General features: G+C 48.9%; 1 protein-coding gene across 3 annotated transcripts in view; it reads left to right on the top strand.

Annotated features, from left to right (window-relative positions):
* The first annotated feature begins 14,273 nt into the window (after nucleotides 1–14,273).
* Nucleotides 14,274–18,350, top strand: part of Tfap4 (transcription factor AP-4) — a 17,744-nt gene continuing 13,667 nt past the window's right edge. Inside the window, exon 1 of one of the 3 annotated variants that reach the window (XM_031361064.1) lies at nucleotides 14,274–14,636. Coding sequence is in view for 1 of the 3 variants with exons in the window: in XM_031361053.1 (XP_031216913.1) it covers nucleotides 14,607–14,695 (89 nt within the window). In the remaining 2 variants the exon portion in view is untranslated. Of the gene's footprint in view, nucleotides 14,696–15,216; nucleotides 15,458–18,350 lie in introns of those variants that run through there. The other 2 variants (XM_031361053.1, XM_031361075.1) reach the window with 2 other exon arrangements.

The following is an 18,350-nucleotide window of genomic DNA, read 5'->3' as shown; positions in this document are numbered from 1 at the left end:
GCCCATCCATCTGAGCTCAGTGATTTTCATTCTCTTTTTTAAAAAAAAAAGTTATTTATTTATTTTATGATTTTATGTATATATGAGTACACTGTAGCTATCTTCAGACACCCCAGCAGAGGGCATCAGATCCCATTACAGATGGTTGTGAGCCACCATATGGTTGCTGGGAATTGAACTCAGGACCACTGGAAGAGCAGTCAGTGCTCTTAACCACTGAGCCATCTCTCCAGCCCATGCTCTTCATTCTTGCTAGCCTCTTTCCCTATCCCATCTCTAAGCTGCTCAGGTATGTGTGGGCTAGCCTATCCCACATCCCGATCAAGTCCATCCTCCCAGTCTGAGTGCTCTTTTTCCTCAGGACCATTCACACTTGTGTGTAATATTGTCACCATCACTGGCTGTGGGTTCATTTTGTCGGTCCTTAATGGGGACACCGGAGCAGTCAACACAGCAGCCTATGGCTACTGTTTGGCTGACAGCCATCTGGTCACTCACCCACAGCCCCACTGAGTGGAATATGAGCCAGTAGTCTTTTGGGAGGTTCCCAGATCTTTGCTCTTTGTTCCTTTTCTGGGTATTTTTTTAAAATTATTTATTATATGTGAGTACACTGTAGCTGTCTTCAGACATTCCAGAAGAGGGCATCAGGTCCCATTACAGATGGTTGTGAGCCACCATGTGGTTGCTGGGACTTGAACTCAAGTCCTCTGGAAGAGCAGCCAGTGCTGTTAACTGCTGAGCCATCTCTCCAGCCCCTCAAACATTTTTCAATGTATTCGCCTGGTATCTTCTATTATACAACTGACTTGGAGGCATTGAAGGATATTGTTATGCTAACCAAATCTTTTCTTTCTCTCTTTCTTTCCTTCCTTTTCTTTTTTTTTTTTTTTTTTTTGGGGGGGGGGGTGGCAGAGTTTTTCTGGGTATTTCTGGCTGTCCTGAAACTTGCTCTGTAGAACAGACTGGCCTCAAACTAGAAGATCTGCTTTCCTCTGCCTCCCAGGTGCTGGGATTTACATAGTGTTTAAAGTGTTTTTTGTAATATTGATCTGGGGGCTGGAGAGGTGGCTCAGTGGTTAAGAGTGCTTGTTGCTCTTACAAAGGACCCAGGTCTAGTTCCCAACATTCAAAACCATTTGTAACTCCATCTCCTGAGGGTTGCAGTGTCCTCTTTCGGCCTCCAAGGGCACCAGGCATAGTATGATGACATATATACATACAGGCAAATTTCATAAGCATTAAATGAAAACAAACTTTCAAAATGCTGACGTGGAAGCTGGAGTTTTAGCCCAGTGGTAGAATGCTTCCCCAGAACTTAGTTCCATTCCCAGCAAAGCAAAAAGCATACAATTTAAACAGGGAGAAAGGGACCCTTGGAAGATGACTCAGTGGATGAGAGCACTTCCTCTGTGAAATTTTGATGGAGTCAACTAAAGAGAGAAACTGGCTGGGCAGTGGTGGCACACACCTTTAATCCCAGCACTTGGGAGGCAGAGGCAGGCAGATTTCTGAGTTCAAGGCCAGCCTGGTCTACAGAGTGAATTCCAGGACAGCCAGGGCTACACAGAGAAACCCTGTCTCGAAAAAACCAATAAATAAATAAATAAATAAATAAATAAATTGGGACTGGAGAGATGGCTGAGCCATTAAGAGCACCAGTTGATCTTTCAGAGGACCTGGGTTCAATTCCCAACACCCACTGGCGGCTCACAACTGTCTTTCACTCTAGTTCTGGAGAATATGGCATCCTCACACAGACATACATGCCGGCAAAGAATCAATGCACATAAAAATAAATAAATCTTCAAAAAATAACGATTGGCACATTGGCACGTGGCTATAATGGTTTTTATTTGTTTGTTTTTTGTAATTTTTAAATTTATGTTTACTTGATGGGTATGTTTACCACATGCATGTAATGCCAAAGGAGGCTAGGAGAGGGCACTGGAGCCCCTGGGACTTACATGGTACGATGGTGAGCTTCCATGCTGGGAATTGAACCCAAGTCCTCCAGAAGAGCAGGCCAAGCTCCAAGCTGAGCCTTCTCTCCAAACCCCTGTAATCTTAGCACTCAAAAGGATCAAACATTCAAAGTCATATTTAGCTACATAGTGAGTTCCAGGCCAGTTTGGCTATGTGAGACCTTGTCTTTTTTTTTTTCTTTTTAAGATTTATTTATTTATTTTATTTATGGGTACACTGTAGCTGTACGGATTGTTGTGAGCCATCATATAGTTGCTGGGAATTGAACTTAGGACCTGCTTGCTCCAGTCCTAAGATTTATTTATTATTATATATAAGTACATTGTAGTTGTCTTTAGACACACCAGAAAAGGACATCAGATCTCATTACGGATAAATGGTTGTGAGCCACCCTGTGGTTGCTGGGATTTGAACTCAGGACCTTTCGAAGAGCAGTCAGTGCTCTTACCCGCTGAGCCATCTCTCCAGCCTGAGACCTTGTCTTAAAATAAGAAAGAAGGAAGGAAGGAAAAACAAAAGAAAGAAAGGAAGAAAGGAAGGAAGGAAGGAAGGAAGAAGAGAAAAAGAGAGAGAAAGAAAGAAGGAAAGCAGAAAGATAGCTAGGCCAGTGGTGGTGGTGCAGCACCCGGAGTCCCAGCACCTGGGAGGCAGAGGCAGGCAGATCTCTGAGAGTTCGAGGCCAGCCTGGTCTACAGATTGAGCTCCAGGGAAGTCAGGGCTACACAGAGAAACCCTGTCTCAGAAACAAACAAAACAAGATGGTTAGTTTGCTCACGGCAACCGTGCAGTGTAGCCACGGGCACCCTCCCATCTACAGACAGGGAAGACAGAGATGCTGCTGTGAGAGAATGAGTCAGGCCAGGCACTGAAGCTGGGATTGTCTGGTTCGCCGCGCCTGTGATGCCTGTGAAGGAATTTCTGGTCCTTTTCAACACTGTTTGGCAGAGTGCTACCCCACAGCAAAGTCACTGATTTTTCAAACAGGTCCATGTAACCTCAGACTTCAGAAAAATCTATGGCTTCTGTAGGTGGATGCTTGTCACCTGCTGAGAAGTGATTCATGGGGCTGGGGATGTGGCTCAGCTGGTAGAGTTGTTGCTTAGCATGCACAGAACCTCGGGTTTGATCCTCAGCATGGTACAAACTGGGGGTGACAGCCTGAACTTCTAAACCCTTGCCAAGTAGAGACAGAAGAATGAGAAATTCAAGGTCATCCTTGGCTACAGATTGAGTTTCAAGCCAACCTAGGATTCATGAGAACCTGTCTAAAAGAATAAAAATGAAAAGAAAGTACCTGTTTCCCCAAGAGATGTGGAAGGGGGTGAATGGTTCCCTCCTGCTGCATGATCTCCCCAGGCCTCCAGGCCAGGCATTTCCCAGCTTCTTTACAATCCAGTCTCTCTGCTGTTCTTAGCCCTTCCAGACAGATGCTAGGCCCTTCTGTTTATCAGTGACCACTTCTTCAGGGCTGCTGCAATCCATTCCTTACCTTCTTAGATTGAGTACATAGACCTGTATTTCCCATATATATAGATCATTTTATTCCGGTTACCAAAGGAACAGGCCAGGTCAGGGAGTCACTCCGTGGTAAGGCACTTGCCAAATATGAGCAGAGCTGTGGGTTCTTCCTCAGCACTGGGGGAGGAAAAGGAAAAATAAAAAGACTTGGCATCCCACGGTCTCCCCTCCCTTTGTCCACTCCATGAGTGGACAGCAGCAGCATCTCCACCCCGTTCTTTCCTGTACTGTGGTGTGGTGGGTGTGAGTCCACTTTTCAAACAAGCCTGACTTCAAATCAGTTTTGCCAGCTGTCTGGCTGTGTGGTGTTCAGTTTCTGAACCTCCATTCTCCATCTGCAAACTGGGGGTCATAATAACAGTCTCTACTCACAGGTGGCTTCAGGATTAGCGGGGAGAGTGTAGACCAATGGTCAACTATGCCTTGTACCTTGAGCTTCTAGTTCAGTGGTTCTCAACCTGTGGATTGCAACCCCGTTGGCAAACCTCTGTCTCCAAGAACATTTACAATACAATTCATAACAATAGCAAAATACAGTTATGAAGTAGCAACAAAAATAATTTCATGGTTGGGGTCACCACAACATGAGGATATTAAAGGGTCACAGTGCTACGAAGGTTGAGAACCACCTGGCTAATTGGTTCTTACTTGATGTCCGACATCCTTGTGTAGAGGTATGCGGGCACCCAGGTCATATTTCTCTTGAGTAGCAAGAGACTTGGTTGTCTGAGAGTTTTCCCATGTCTTTGTTTTGCACAATATGCAGAGACCTCAAGGCTGGGTCTGAGGTCAGAACACTTGAGATGTCCCTGTCCTCTTAAGTCTTGCAGGAAACAGACCTTTGTACGTGTTATAGAGGTGCAGTGTGGAAATGTTGCCCCATGGTCAACACAGTTGGATACTGGCCAGGACCATGAACTGCCCTATGGGTGCTATAGACACTTACTTGAGGCCAAAGGGGCAGCTGAATGGTAGGCCTGGACCAAGGAACCAAGACTCAAGCAGCAAGTTCCGGCTCCTGCCAGGAAGCCCTTGTCCTCCAGCCTTTCCCAGTCCTGCCCTTGGTGTCCAACTTCTCACATTTCAGCTTCTGAGTTCCTGGCAGCACTGAGCTTCTGCTGCTGCTGGGCCTCTCTCTGCAACAGGCAGACATTAACTCTTGGTGTGCTGGTGGCAATGCCAGCTCTTCTAGGACTGAGCAGCAGGGGCCCAGAGCCTGGAGGGCTAGAGTGAGGACAGAGCCCTGCTACTGAGTCTCTGCCTTTGCGCCCTGGCCAGTTCTACTCACTGGGTCATCTTGTCTCTTCCCTATTGGCCAAAGCTCCAGGACATTGAGGTTTGCAACAAAGAGCACAGATTGATTACATACCATTTTGCATTTTGTTTATTTATTTACCTGGCTGCCTCTCACCATGGCTGGGCCACCAGCACCAGGTAAGCTCTTGAGCTGAGAAGCCAGAGTGGAAGATTTCTTCAGAGCATCTCACAGGGTACCGGAGGAATGTGAAGTGACCTAGGCTCAGTACTGATTGGCTGTAATGATGGAGAGCAAGTTGCTTGGATCTGGAATGAAGACTTGGGCTCTATCTCAAAGGTGAAATAAGAAAAGCATCCAGAACAGTACTGGGGTCACAGGTGGTTGCCCAAACTGCAGCTTCCAAATCTGTATGCTTCTCAGGATGTCTTGGGGTGTTGAACCCATCCCTCCCTGGAAAAGTGTGTCCTTGTTCTATGGCTCCCTCTCCCACTTTGGAGTCCAGGGCTGGATTATGACAGTAGCCCCTGTCCTTTTTCCATCCTGACCAGTTCCTGATCATTCTATTCAAGTCACCAAAGGAATTAACAGGACAGGGATGTCACTTGCCTGTTAGGAGCAAAGCTGTGGGTTCCTCCTCAGTACTAGGGGAAACAACAGGAAGAAAAGAAAAGAAAATGAAAACTGACCTGGCATCCCACTCCCTCCCCTACGTTTGTCCACTCCACAGAGGACAGAAAGTAGTTTTCCCACCCAGTTCTTCTCTCCTGCACCCCACCCCCACTCCCTACCTTTCTTTTGAATTCAAAAATGCATCCCCTTCTGGCTTCCTGTGGGCCTCCTTGGCTCTCCAGCCACACCCATTGGTTCCTTGGCTAACTTCCTTTTACATGAACCAAAACTAAGGTGCTTTCCTGCTTTGCTCATGGGGAGAGAGGTGCCGCAGCGCTCACTCGCCCAGTCTTTTCACGGCTGATGCTGAGTGATGCTGAGTTCAGAGTCTTTGATATATATTCTTTCAGTTCTGGTCCACCTGTTGGATTTCTTTTCCTTTTGTCTGAAGTGAGCAGACAGTGTCTTACGGTAGCTCAAGCTGCCCTCGAACTCAAGACTTTTCTGCTTTAGCTTTCCAAGTTTTGCTGGGGTTCCAAGCATGTGCCACCATATTGTCTCCTAGTAGGATTGTCATGACTGTTGTAACTGCCCCATCTGCTCCCTGAGGCCACTGAGGAAGCAGTTACATTGGTCTCTGTCGGATCAGGAATGGTCTAGCATTTAGCTATGAACTGACTGTTAAAAAAAGGGGGTGTGGACTGGAGAGATGGCTCAGTGGTTAAGAGCACTGACTGCTCTTCCAGAGGTCCTGAGTTCAATTCCCAGCAACCACATGGTGGCTCACAACCATCTGTAATGGGATCTGATGCCCGCTTCTGGTGTGTCAGAAGGCAGCAACAGTGTACTCATCTACATAAAATAAATAAATCTTTAAAAAAGGGGCAGGGGAGAGCGTGCTTCCTGGAGATGCTGCCCAAGAACCTGTTTGCACTGTCTGTTGGTACATTGAGAAGCAGAGACTTTCCCAAGGGGAAAAATTGCTAAGTGAGGGAGCTGAGTGCAAGGGAGCTTAAATGCTGAAAAGAAAGGTAGGCAGGGTATGGCTGAGAAAGACGAAGGCTGTAGTCAACTACGGCAGAGGTCAAGACACACACGAGTGGTACCTATCTTTAGTGGCTGGCATTGAAGGTCTGGCTTATGACCAAAGCTGGGTGAATACACAGAGGTCAAGTTGGGTACTACCTAGGTCTGTAAGGCTTTGTGGATGCCACAGGGCTCCACCCTAGTATGAATAAACTTTTTGCTTAGTTCTATTTATTCCCCGGGTGGCTTCTGCACAAAGCGGTGTGTGTGCTAGGCGCCCTCTAGTGGTTTGGGGTCCCAGCTTTGTTGGATCTGGTGACAAGGGTATTGAGGGATTTGCTCTTAACCCCCAACAGGGGCATTTGAACCTTATTCTGCCCAGATTGCTGGGTCCTTTCCCAGACATTAATGTTTTCAGTCTATAAGTCTCATCCTGGTTCACCGTTTTTCTTTGGTTCTGGTTCTGGTTTTGTTTTTTTTTTTGTTTTTTGTTTTTTGTTTGTTTTGTTTTTTGAGATGAGATCTCTCTATAAAGTCATGGTTTTTCTGGAACTCGCTGTGTAGACTAGGTTGGTCTTAAACTTACAAAGATCTACCTACTTCTGACTCCTGAATGCTGAGATTACAGGTGTGTGCCGGCTGGTGCCCACTCTTTATACATAGCAGATCCTGTTTTCGCACAGAGCATATCAGGGCTGAAGTGGTCCATGCCCCCCCCCATTTGCACTTTTGTTCCTAGTGTATACAGTGTATGGAGCTATAAGAAACATCTTCGAATTGAAGCTAGGGATATGGTCCTGCTGGGTTCAGTCCTGCTGCAAATAAATACTCTGACAAAGGCAAATAAGGTGAGAAGGGCTTGTTTCATCCCTGGATTATAACCTGTCGTAGCAGAGGAGTCGGGGTGAAGCTGCTTTTCACACTGCATCCACAGTCGAGAGCAGAGAGACACCGAGTCGGCTCTACATACTATGTTCAGCTCATTTCCTCTTTTTTTATAGCCCAGTACCCAAACCCAGGGGGTAGTGCTGCCTGCGGCTACATGGGGTGTTCTAGTTTGCTCTCTATCACTGTAGTAAACATCATGACTGACAGCGACTTGAGGGGAGAAAGCATTTGTTTCAGTGTATACTTCCAGTCAGAATCCATCATTGAGGTAAGTCAAAGGGAGGCAAGAATCTTACCTGGAGCCCTCACAGCCTGCTTCCTCTTCCACACTCAAGGAGCTTTTCTTCTGTTCTTTCTTAACTTTTTAAAAAATTTACTTATTTTTATTTTACATCCATTGGTGTTTTGTTTGCAAAAAAGTCTGTGTGAGAGTGTTGGACTCCCTGGTACTGGAATTGCAGACAGGTGTGAGCCACCATGTGGGTGCTGGGAATAGAACTCAGGTCCTCTGGAAGAGCAGCCAGTGCTCTTAACTGCTGAGCCATCTCTGCAGCCCAGGTGGCTTGGCTTTTCTTTCTTTCTTCCTCTCTCTCTCTCTCTCTCTCTCTCTCTCTCTCTCTCTCTCTCTCTCTCTCTCCCTCTCTCTCTTTCTTTCTTTCTCTCTTTCTTTCTTTTTTTTTTCTTTTAATCCACCCACCCTTTCCCTCTTGCTCTGGCCCATAGGATTTTTGTTTGTTTGTTTCTCATTGCAGATGGTTGTGAGCCACCATGTGGTTGCTAGCATTTGAACTCATGACCTCCAGAAGAGCAGTCACTGCTCTTAACCACTGAGCCATCTCACCAGCCCCCAGATAGCTTTTCTATACAGCCCAGATCCACCTGCCAAAGGAACATACTTACTGCCCAGTGGACAATGCCCTTCTGCATCAATCAAGACAATGCCACACAAACATGCCCACAGGCCATGATTAAGAGGGTCCCTCAATAGAGTGTCCCTCAGATAACTCAGGCTGTATGAAGTTGACAGATGACACTATCTATGGGACTGGGGTCTTCTCAAATCAGCTGATGGAATCAAGCCAATGCAACAAACTGGCCAACCTAGTAAACAATGCCTCACTGAGACTCCCTTCCTGGGAGTCTATACTGTATCAAGATAACAATTAAAATTAACGATTACAGATCCATCTCCAGCTTGCTGTGTGTCCTTAGAATATCTCTTAATTTGCTGTTTTGTTTTGTTTTTTTAATGTCTCCACTCTGAGTAACATGGAGTGTATATATTCCCCAGTGACCCTCACAGCTGTTTCTTCTTTTGTGAAACAGGATCTAAGTATGTCCAGGCTGTCCTAGAATTCAAGATCTGATCCACATATCTTAACCTCCCAAGTATGAGACCACTGGTATGTGCTATCACAACTAGTGCCTACTCTCATTTTAATTCCCTAGGCCAATGTAGGAGGACTGTGATTCTGTCTCCTGTGACTGGTAATCTTAGGGAGGTCATTTGGTGGGTCCTCCACAAGCAGAATTCCTCCAGATGTTTGGAGAAGAGGAGGCAAAAAAAGGCTTGAGTTGGGTACAGGGGTGTGTACCTATAGGTTCAGCCACTTGGGATAGAGGCTGGAGGACTACATGCGTCCAGAAAGAACAGTGAATGCCTGGGGACGTTAGTACCCAGTCAGAAATACAGAAGACAGGCAGAGAAATAGAGGAGTGGCTGTGCTAAAGGAATGTAGCTAGCAGGGAGGCAACCTTGCCACAAGGAATTGAAGAGTTGGGAGTGGTCTCTAACCCAAAGCCTAACACTAAGCCTAAGGTAAAGCCTAAACCTAAGCCAAGCCCTAGCCCTAGTCCTAGCCCTAGCCCTAACCCTAACCCTAGCCCTAGCCCTAGCCCTAACCCTAACCCTAACCCTAGCCCTAGCCCTAACCCTAACTCTAACCTACAGGAGTCACTGAGACAGTGGGTAACTTCATCTATCTAGCCAAGAGCAAGAATTCTGCAGACAAAAACCAGAGGGCCTAGAGGACCATCCCAACCCTCAGAGGCCTGCACATGGATGCCATTCAGCAAGGCTCCAAGCTCAGGGTCCACAAAGGCCTGCATTTGTGACCTAAAGTGTGCCATAATAAAAAAAAAATGATATTTTATAGCACATGAAAATGATGAAATGCTATGAATATCACTGGTTGTTGTGTAATAGTTTACTCCAGATTCAAACATTCTATCCAGCAGAGAAGCTCCTTAAGCAGGAGGGTAAACAACTCAAAATAGTTCACAAAGTCCCTGAAACTGATCAGCTTCATTACACCCTGCCCTGCCAGAGAATAAAACCTGAGAGTCTCTTTTAGGAGAGCAGAGCTAAGCTGCAGCAAAGAGTCTAAGACCAGACCAGCTACCTGGGAGAAGCAGAAACTGGGGAGCTGCCTGGAAGAGGTTTATACCAAAACCACTTGGAAAGGATATTTGCAACCTGTTGGGCTGCCTGCAGGCTGTGCAGTATGTTCTAGGTGTACCGGGTTTTGTGAGCTGTCAGCCATGCTGGGCTGGGCTTTGGTGATGTAGCTGTTTTTGAGTCATTTCTACTCCTCACACATTACTCCTGTAAGAAGCCCCAGTTAAATTCATTGGTTCATCAAGTTGGACTTCGGTGGTATCTCTACTTTAGTCTGTTGTGGAATCCCTGTTTGGGGTGAGTAGATGCTGTACTGGCTGGTTTTGTGTGTCAGCTTGACACAGGCTGGAGTTATCACAGAGAAAGGAGCTTCAGTTGGGGAAGTGCCTCCATGAGACCCAGCTCAATTAGTGTTCAAGTGGGGGGGGGGCGCTTGTGGGTGGTGCCATCCCTGGGCTGGAAGTCTTGGGTTCTATAAGAGAGCAGGCTGAGCAAGCCAGGGGAAGCAAGCCTCCATGGCCTCTGCATCAGCTCCTGCTTCCTGACCTGCTTGAGTTCCAGTCCTGACTTCCTTTGGTGATGACCAGCAACGTGGAAGTGTAAGCTGAATAAACCCTGTCCTCCCCCCAACTTGCTTCTTGGTCATGATGTTTGTGCAGGAATAGAAACCCTGACTAAGACAGATGTGTATGTTGTGTCTACCCAGGGAAAGGTTTGCCATATAACATTGTACAAAGCTACTCGTTTATTATAATTGATATGTGGGTATCGGTTTTTTTTTGTTTTTGTTTTTTTTTTTTTTTTTTTTTTTTTTTTTTTTTTTGTTTTTTTTTTTTTTTTTTTTTTGGTTTTTCGAGACAGGGTTTCTCTGTGTAGCCCTGGCTGTCCTGGAACTTACTCTGTAGACCAGGCTGGCCTTGAACTCAGAAATCTGCCTGCGTCTGCCTCCCAAGTACTGGGATTAAAAGCGATGCTACCACTGCTTGGCTTATCCTGGTCTTGAACTCAAAGGATGATTGAACTTCTGATTTTCCTTTCTCTACCTTTGGAGTGCTTGAACTAAAGGCATTGGCTTGTTTGTCACTAGGGTTAAACCCAAGGCTTCATACATGCTAGGTAAGGCCTGTACTCAGCTACATCCCCAGCCCCGATACATGGGTATGATTTTAAGCCACTAGCCTCATGGAAATTTGTTATATAGCAATAGGAACTCAAAAGAACAGCATCCTAGACACATGCAGGGCAGCTGTCTAGAAAGAGGAGAAATATGTCCCTCCTTCACAGGAGGTTATCTCTGGGGTCAGGAGAAGTGCTTTGGTAAATAACAGTTTTGTGGGCTGGGGGTGTAACTCAGCAAGCAGTACAATGTGTGGTAAGCATGTGCACACCTGGGTTGATCTCCAGCATGACCCCAAGTTCACCCAAAATATCTTTACTGGATATAATTCACATGCCCTTTACTTTACCTACTTTTTTCTTTTCTCTTTTTCGGAACAAGGTTTTTCTGCATGGCCCTCACTGTTCTGGAACTCACTTTGTACCAGGCTGGCTTCAAACTCACAGCCATCCTCTGCCTCCCGAGTGCTGGGATTAAAGGTGTGTGCCACCAATGCTGGGCATTTTTTCCCTTGTGCCCAAAGAGGCTAGAAGAGGACACTGGATCTCCTGGAATTGGACTTTCAGGTGGTTGTGGGCTGCTATGTGGGTGTCCACAATCAAATCTGGGTCCTCTGGAAGAGCAGCCATCACTCCTAACCACTGACCATTTCTCCAGCCCACACACTCCCCCTTTGAGACAAAGGCTCACTAAGTAATGCTGCCTGGCCTGGAACTTGTTACATAGCTCAAGCTGTCCTCAGACTCACAGAGCTCTGTCCTGTTCTGCCTCTACAATGCTGGGATTAAGTGTGAGCAACCACTGCTGCTGGCATTACTTTTAGTCATGTGTGTCTGAGCACTTGTGTATCTGCATGCATATGCGCATGCCTGTATACCTGTGTGTCTGCACATGTGTGCGGCACTGGAGGTGGCCAGAAGCAGGCATTAAATTCCATCCAGGTGGAGTTACAGGTGACTGAGCCAACTGATAAAGATGCTGGGAACAGAACTCTGGTCCTCTGGCACACCAACAAGTGTTCTTAACTGCTCAGCCATCTCTCCAACCTTTGGATGTGAGGTTTTAAATGTCAACATCTTAAAGTACTTCAAGAATGAGAGTCCTGGGGCTGGTGAGATGGCTCAGCGGGTAAGAACACTGACTACTCTTCTGAAGGTTGAGAGCTCAAATCCCAGCAACCACATGGTGGCTCACAACCGTGCAAGGTGGCAGATGGGGCAGGAAATGAGATCTGACGCTCTCTTCTGGTGTGTCTGAAGACAGCTAAAATGTACTCATTTATAAGAGTCCTGCTGGGTGGTGGTGGCACAGCCTTTAATCCCAGCACTTGGGAGGCAGAGGCAGGCAGATTTCTGAGTTTGAGGCCAGCCTGGTCTACACAGTTGAGTTCCAGGACAGCCAGGGCTACACAGAGAAACCCTGTCTCTAACAACCAAAAGACAAACAAACAAACAAAAAAATTGGATCAGGTTAGGGTCACAGCTAATCAAGGATAACAGCAGGGGGGAACATGCTCAGAGGAGTACAGAAAGTCTAAATAAGACTCTGATTATAAAGGTGTGTGGGGCTGTGTGTGTGGTGGGATATAAAAATCTCTGGTGGTACACACCTATTACCCCAGCACTTGGGAGGAGCTGTTTGAGGCCAGCCTGGGGTACAGGAGATCCTGTCTCAAAAAACAAAAACCAAGGACTGCAGAGATGGTTCAGCAGTTAGCGCTAGCTGCTCTTCCAGAAAACCTGGGTTCAATTCCCAGTACCAATATGGTGCTCACAACCATCTCTAACTCCAGTTGTAGGGGATTAAAGGCGTGCACCACCACCGCCCGGCGCCCCCCCTTTCATATTCTTTCCTTTCTTTAAACTTTTAAAAATTAATCTCTATGTATGTATGCTATAGTGCACATGCCAACGTCAGGAGGTGGAAGCTGGTTCTCTCTTTATACCACGGGGATTCTGGGAATAAAAACCAGGTGTCAGGCTTGTGGGCCAACATTTTTACCTATGGAGCCATTTCACCTGCCCTCCTGTTTTTTTGTTTTCCTTTTCCCTTTCTTTGTCTCTTTTAGGGAACGATCTTATCTTGGATCTCCTAGCGCTAGAATTCTGGATTACAGGTGTGCAACGCACAGCGGGCTAGGAAGTGCTGTTTTTCAAGTTAAGTGTCCCTGGGAATCAGATAACTAATTGATCTGGGATCTACAATTAGAGAAAGGGCTTATCAAGTTGATCTGAAGACTGACCAATATGCACGCAAAACTAACTAGCTACGCTCTGGATGTTGGTAATATAGAACAATGTTTTCTAGTAATACTTAACAATTGTTATAAATAGAAGTATTTCAACTAAGAGGCGCGATCTGGGTGGAACTTTGGAAGGTGGCAGATAGGGCAGGGAAAGGCGCTGAGCAGGAGTGAGGACATTCCAAGGCAGGCGTGGGCTTCCTGAGCCTGGGGCCAAGCCCTCCAGGAGTCTGGGGAGGGCCGGGACCGGAAGGTGGGGGCGTGGCAGAGGACGGAAGTTCACCCCTAAAATGTCCCCTCCCTCACCCCAGACCACCACTCCCCCCATTGTAGAGAGCGCCCTCTGGCGGTAGAGTAAGTTCCCGTCTTCCCCATGAATGAGAAGCTGCAGTTCGCTGCGCGCGAAGCCGGAAAGTAAAGTAGTGAAAGAGGCAGGACAGGAGCTGGCAGCCACCACCAGATCTCTAATGGATATTCGGGCCGCGCTGGCAGCCTGCCCCAGGGGCCGCTGCTGTTCTGGCTTGCCTCCGCCCTTCCCTTCCTTCCCACTTGCTTTCTCTTCCTATGGCAGCCCCAAACATCCGAGGTGCCTAGCGCACCTGCCTGTGCCATTTGTACCCTCCGCATTCTAATTTCCTGGCTCTAGCCAGAGTCTGGGCCGGGCAGCCACCTGGGTAGAGACGGAGGGAGGAGGCTGGCGGGTGGTCAGCGTCAGCTCCAAGTTACTTGTGGGAGCAGTGGCTATGACGCAAGTTTCCAGGGGGCCCGGGTCGGCTCGAAAGGGAGCGCGCCAGAGTGGCTCCGCTCCGTGCAGTGGCAATCATGAAAATGCAAAAGCCTAAAGCACACACCCAAGAGAGCCTTCCCTTGGCTGTTGCAGCCCCGCCCAGCGCGCGTCCTCCTGGGCAGCTGTGCGCAAAGACCCCGCACTGGGCAGTCCTCACCGGACCCTGGACTGCACAGGCTGGGATCCCGCGCGGTGGCTGGCCTTTTTTTTTTTTTTTCTTTCTAGCTACGCTTGCCAACCTGTCAGCTGATGAACCTCATCACCCATAGTGGCGCATGTAGCTGGGCGGCTGTTCACTCCATTCACACCGTGTCCCCCCACAGCCAGCTGTCGACCAGGGACCCCTGATCCCGGGGTTAAGTCTGCAGACCCATGTTGCAGTCGATTCCAAGGAGCCTGCGCCCTTCTCGCCCCAGCATCCAGTCGCCCTGGGGGGGGCGCTGCAAATAGTCCTTTGTTTACATGCAATTCCTTACTCCGCGGAAGGAGGCCGGGGGAGTGCTGAGTTTTCACCAGCTGTTTCCCGCCTTGAAACAGACATCTGATCAGCTGCAAACACACACACACATACACACGCCCGGGGAGGCAGGCTGGAGAGACCTCCCCTCCCGCCCCTCCCGCCCGCCTCCCTCCCCTCGCCGCCGCTGCTGCCGCCAGCATCTGGGACCGGCCGATTCTGCACCTCCGTCCGGCGCTGCCCTTTGATTCGGATTTCCATCTTGCATTCTCCGACTGACCGCGAGACCTGGCTCGTGCACAGGAGGGGGGCCTATCGCTATGGAGTATTTCATGGTGCCCACTCAGAAGGTGCCCTCTTTGCAACATTTCAGGAAAACAGAGAAAGAAGTGATAGGAGGGCTCTGTAGGTGTGTACTGCTCCTCCCCCCAACCCCTTCTTCCCATTGCAGCCCCCGGCCAGCCCGCCCGGGCGGGTGCGCGTGTGCGCACGCATGGCTCGCGCCTCCGACCTCGCTCGCCTTTCTTAGCCACCGGGTCCGCTGCAGTCTCATGTACCCTGGTTGCGCTGCCTAGAGACCCTCTTCCCTTGGAACGTGGGGACCCCGAGAGGCTCTGGACACTTTTGTCCGCTGCAGGCGGGCGAGTCGCAACGTTTGTAAATTGCAAACAGACCCACGTGGTGCTGCAGCAGTCCCGGCCATGCTTGTTGCTGGTGGCTTTCTCCCAGCGCTTCCTCCTCCCCCCGCCAGCTTTGGCTTCCTTCCTTTTCCTTGCTTCCTCGCGCCTTCTGGGAACCCTCTTCTAAGGAGGTTTTTTGGGGAGTCCGGAGCGTGCGAGAGGACAGCTACAATGCTGCCATGCCGCGGCTCCAGGCTGCGGGGAGGGGGGGCGGGGAGCCGGGTGGAGAGAACGTTTGCAGAGAACAGGGCTGCAGCAGGGTTGGGGGCGTGCTCGCTCGAGGCTGCGAGGCGTACGTGGACTTTTAGTGGCCATGCTTCGAGCAGGGAAGTTGTGGTCCCCCCCACACGTTGGCAGTCACTAGTCGCACGTTCGCCGCCCGCGCCCGGCTGCTGTTTACTAGCGAGGCCTGGACGTGACTCTGCAGCCCTCTTGGAGTAGGCGGACCTCTGCGCGCGTGGCCTCGCGGGAGCTGTAGTTCTCCATGCCGGGTCGGTGCTGCATTGTGGGATTTGTAGGCGCTTCGGGGCCACGCTTTACTTGCACAAAGCTCTGCCGTAGCCAGCTGGGTGGGCTAAGCAGGCCAGGTGGGAAGGCCGTTTAAGGATGCATCTTAGGTTGCTTCTAGGCTCAAGTCTACTCCCTGTTGCACGTGGGTCTTTGCAAACTTTGCTGTCCCACAGTCTGTTCCCTAGTCATAAATGCAAAGCGTTGAGTCTCCTGGCCGGGTGGGTGGTCGGAGGTCTGCAAGCTCTCTTGAGATACCCCTTAGTGAGCTTGGCCCTACTAAGGTTGCCCCTGATCCACCTCTACGAAATCGTGACCGACCAGTGGCCGAATCTCCCTAAACTTTTGTTAAATGGTCATGTCTGGAATTTCTATTGCCGGCCCTGGTATCTGTTCATTGAACCCTACAAGCTGGCTGGGTCCGGGCGGGGATAGTGGTGGTGCACGCTAGGAGAGGTTTCTCTGCGCGCTTAAGTTTGAAAACCTACGATCCCTTTCCTGCCTGCCGTGCTACTCTAGGAGCGTAATGGCTCCCCAGGGCTGGGGCCACGTGCTCCGACACCCCAGGCAGGCAGGGCTGGGATTGAAGAGGAGGAGGAGGAGGAGGAGCCCGCTGAGTGGCACGGGCTGGTTGGTAGACAGCAAAGCCTGTGGGGCAGGTTGCTGCACAGGTATAAAATCCAGGCAGGGATCCCACTTTACTTTCAAGTTGAGAGTCAATACCTAGATCCTGTTGATGGATCTAGCAGTCCCCCTCTGATCCCCCTTCCCTTCTCTCAGCTGGCACTAAGACAAGGTCCACCTGAGGGCCCAGCAGGTACAAAACAGCCATAACAAAACTCTTGGACTCTGTAAATATTCTGGGGACCCGCTTGCTAGGATTTTCTCCTTGAATTACTACGACCTTGCTGTGAGTTCATTTGCTTTCTGGTTTCTTTGTAAAGATGGATCGAGAAGCTAAGAAAGGCACTAGTTAGAGCCTTTGTACGGCTGGACTCGACTCCTGAGTTAGCTGTTGTGCTGGCTCTTCTGAGCTGGCTTGGGTAGTGAGAAGTGAAGCTTGATTTGTTCCATATTCTGGAGAGGTCATTCTGGTTCCCATCCTGCATTGGCTTTGACAGCAGGAACCGCTGGTTGCTGTGACTGAGCCTCTTGGTTCTCTGTCTTCACTCTGTCCCTTTCTCCAGACCTGTGTTGCTGGAGGGTAGTAGACACCCAGGAGCATCGGGTGTTGTCAGGCCTAGTGATTGAGACACCTACAGGCACACAGGTCCTCAGCCTGTCTTGCAAGGAGACAGTTGGTTGTCTGGGCATGGAGGAACACAGCCTCTAGGCCTGTAGCTGGAGCTACAGCTGGGAGGCCTGTCCTGGATGGAGTGTGGGCTGGTTAGGAGCTTATGGACTCTGGTTTGTTTCAGGCTATTGGACTTTGCTCTACCCCTCCCTGTTTAGCTGGGTTCTCTCTGTCTGACTCCTATGCCTTCCAGCCCAACCAGAAGGAGTCATAGGACAGAGGGGCACACTTTGATGTTTTGATTGAAGTTTTGGACCTGCTGCCTAGTGGCTCTGTGAAACTTGGCTATAGGCAGTGCCTAGAAGGTGAAATCCTCTAAAAAGCAGGTGTATGGTAGTTTCCATCCTTGTACGTGTCTGTGTGTGCGTGTGCATAGATGGCTTCCTCCGTTGCTCCCAGGTATGGTTGAGGAGGTTTATTGTAGACACGGGAAGAAAGCAGCCAGAGGATCTGGAAGGATCCAGACTGAACATGACCATGAGAGGAGAGAGAGTGAGGGAGAGCAAGAATCGAGAGGAAGAGCAAAAAGAGTCTCTGGGAACCCAGAGGACAAGAGGCAAAGAGGCCTCTTTGCCAGAATAGCTGAGGTTATTATATATGGATCAGAGGCTGGGAGGAGGGAAGTCCATTCCAGTCCCTGGGCTGGAAGAGTTTATTTAGAGTAGGAAGTGGTGTGTGCACCAGCCATGACTCTGTAATAGGGACTGAGAGATGCTGGGAGAGTCCACATCCCCTTTGATATGTTAGGTAGGCACCTCAACCATTTGTCCTGAGTTTGAGACCTAATGTTCTTCCACCTTATTTACTTATATTTTTACTTAATTTTTTAAAAATCTCAGATTTTTAAATGTGAGGGTATTTTGCCTGTATGCATATCTGTGCACTACATGTGTACCCTGCCCTCAGCGGCCAGAAGAGGGCCTCAGATCCCCTGGAATAGTTGTGCTGCTGTGTGGGTGCTGTGAACTGCACTTGGGTCCTCTGGAATAGAAGTCAATTCTCCTAGCTTTTCAATTGCTCTCATCCATCTCCTCAGTCCAGTTGGATGTCCCAAGCCACCTTCAAACTTGGGATTCTTTTTCCTCTTTAGCATCTCCTGATGTAAAATACCATAGCCAACATTTCCTCCTTGTTTTTTAGACCTAGGCCTAAACAAGTAAGGTTGGGAAACGTTAGGTCTCAAGGCATCATCTTTTCAGAAGATTAACTTGGAGCTCACCATTGCAGCTATGCTGGCCGGCTTCAGAGACCTGTCTGTCTCCGCACCCTTCCCTCCAGTGCCCAAGTTTTGAGGTAGCAGATACACAGTGCCCAGCCTTTATGTGGATGCAAGAGATCTGAATTCAGGTTCCCATGGTTACGTGGCTGAGCCATCTCCTTAGCCTCCTGTCTCCCACCACGCCCCCCCCCAAAAAAAAAGAAAAAAAGATAGGTTCTCATTTAGCCCAGGCTGGCCTCCAATTTGATTTGTTAGTTAAGATGACCTTGAACTTCCGATCCTGCTTTCTATCAAGTGCCTGAGCTTCAAGCATGTGCTATCACCCTGGGTATCTTACAAACTTTTTTTTTTTTTTTTTTTTTTT

This window comes from Mastomys coucha, unplaced genomic scaffold (assembly GCF_008632895.1).
Source record: "Mastomys coucha isolate ucsf_1 unplaced genomic scaffold, UCSF_Mcou_1 pScaffold12, whole genome shotgun sequence".
In the NCBI taxonomy this organism is placed as follows: Eukaryota; Metazoa; Chordata; class Mammalia; order Rodentia; family Muridae; genus Mastomys; species Mastomys coucha.
The sequence above is the reverse complement of the archived record's forward strand: the minus strand, read 5'-3'. Positions and strand labels throughout refer to the sequence as shown.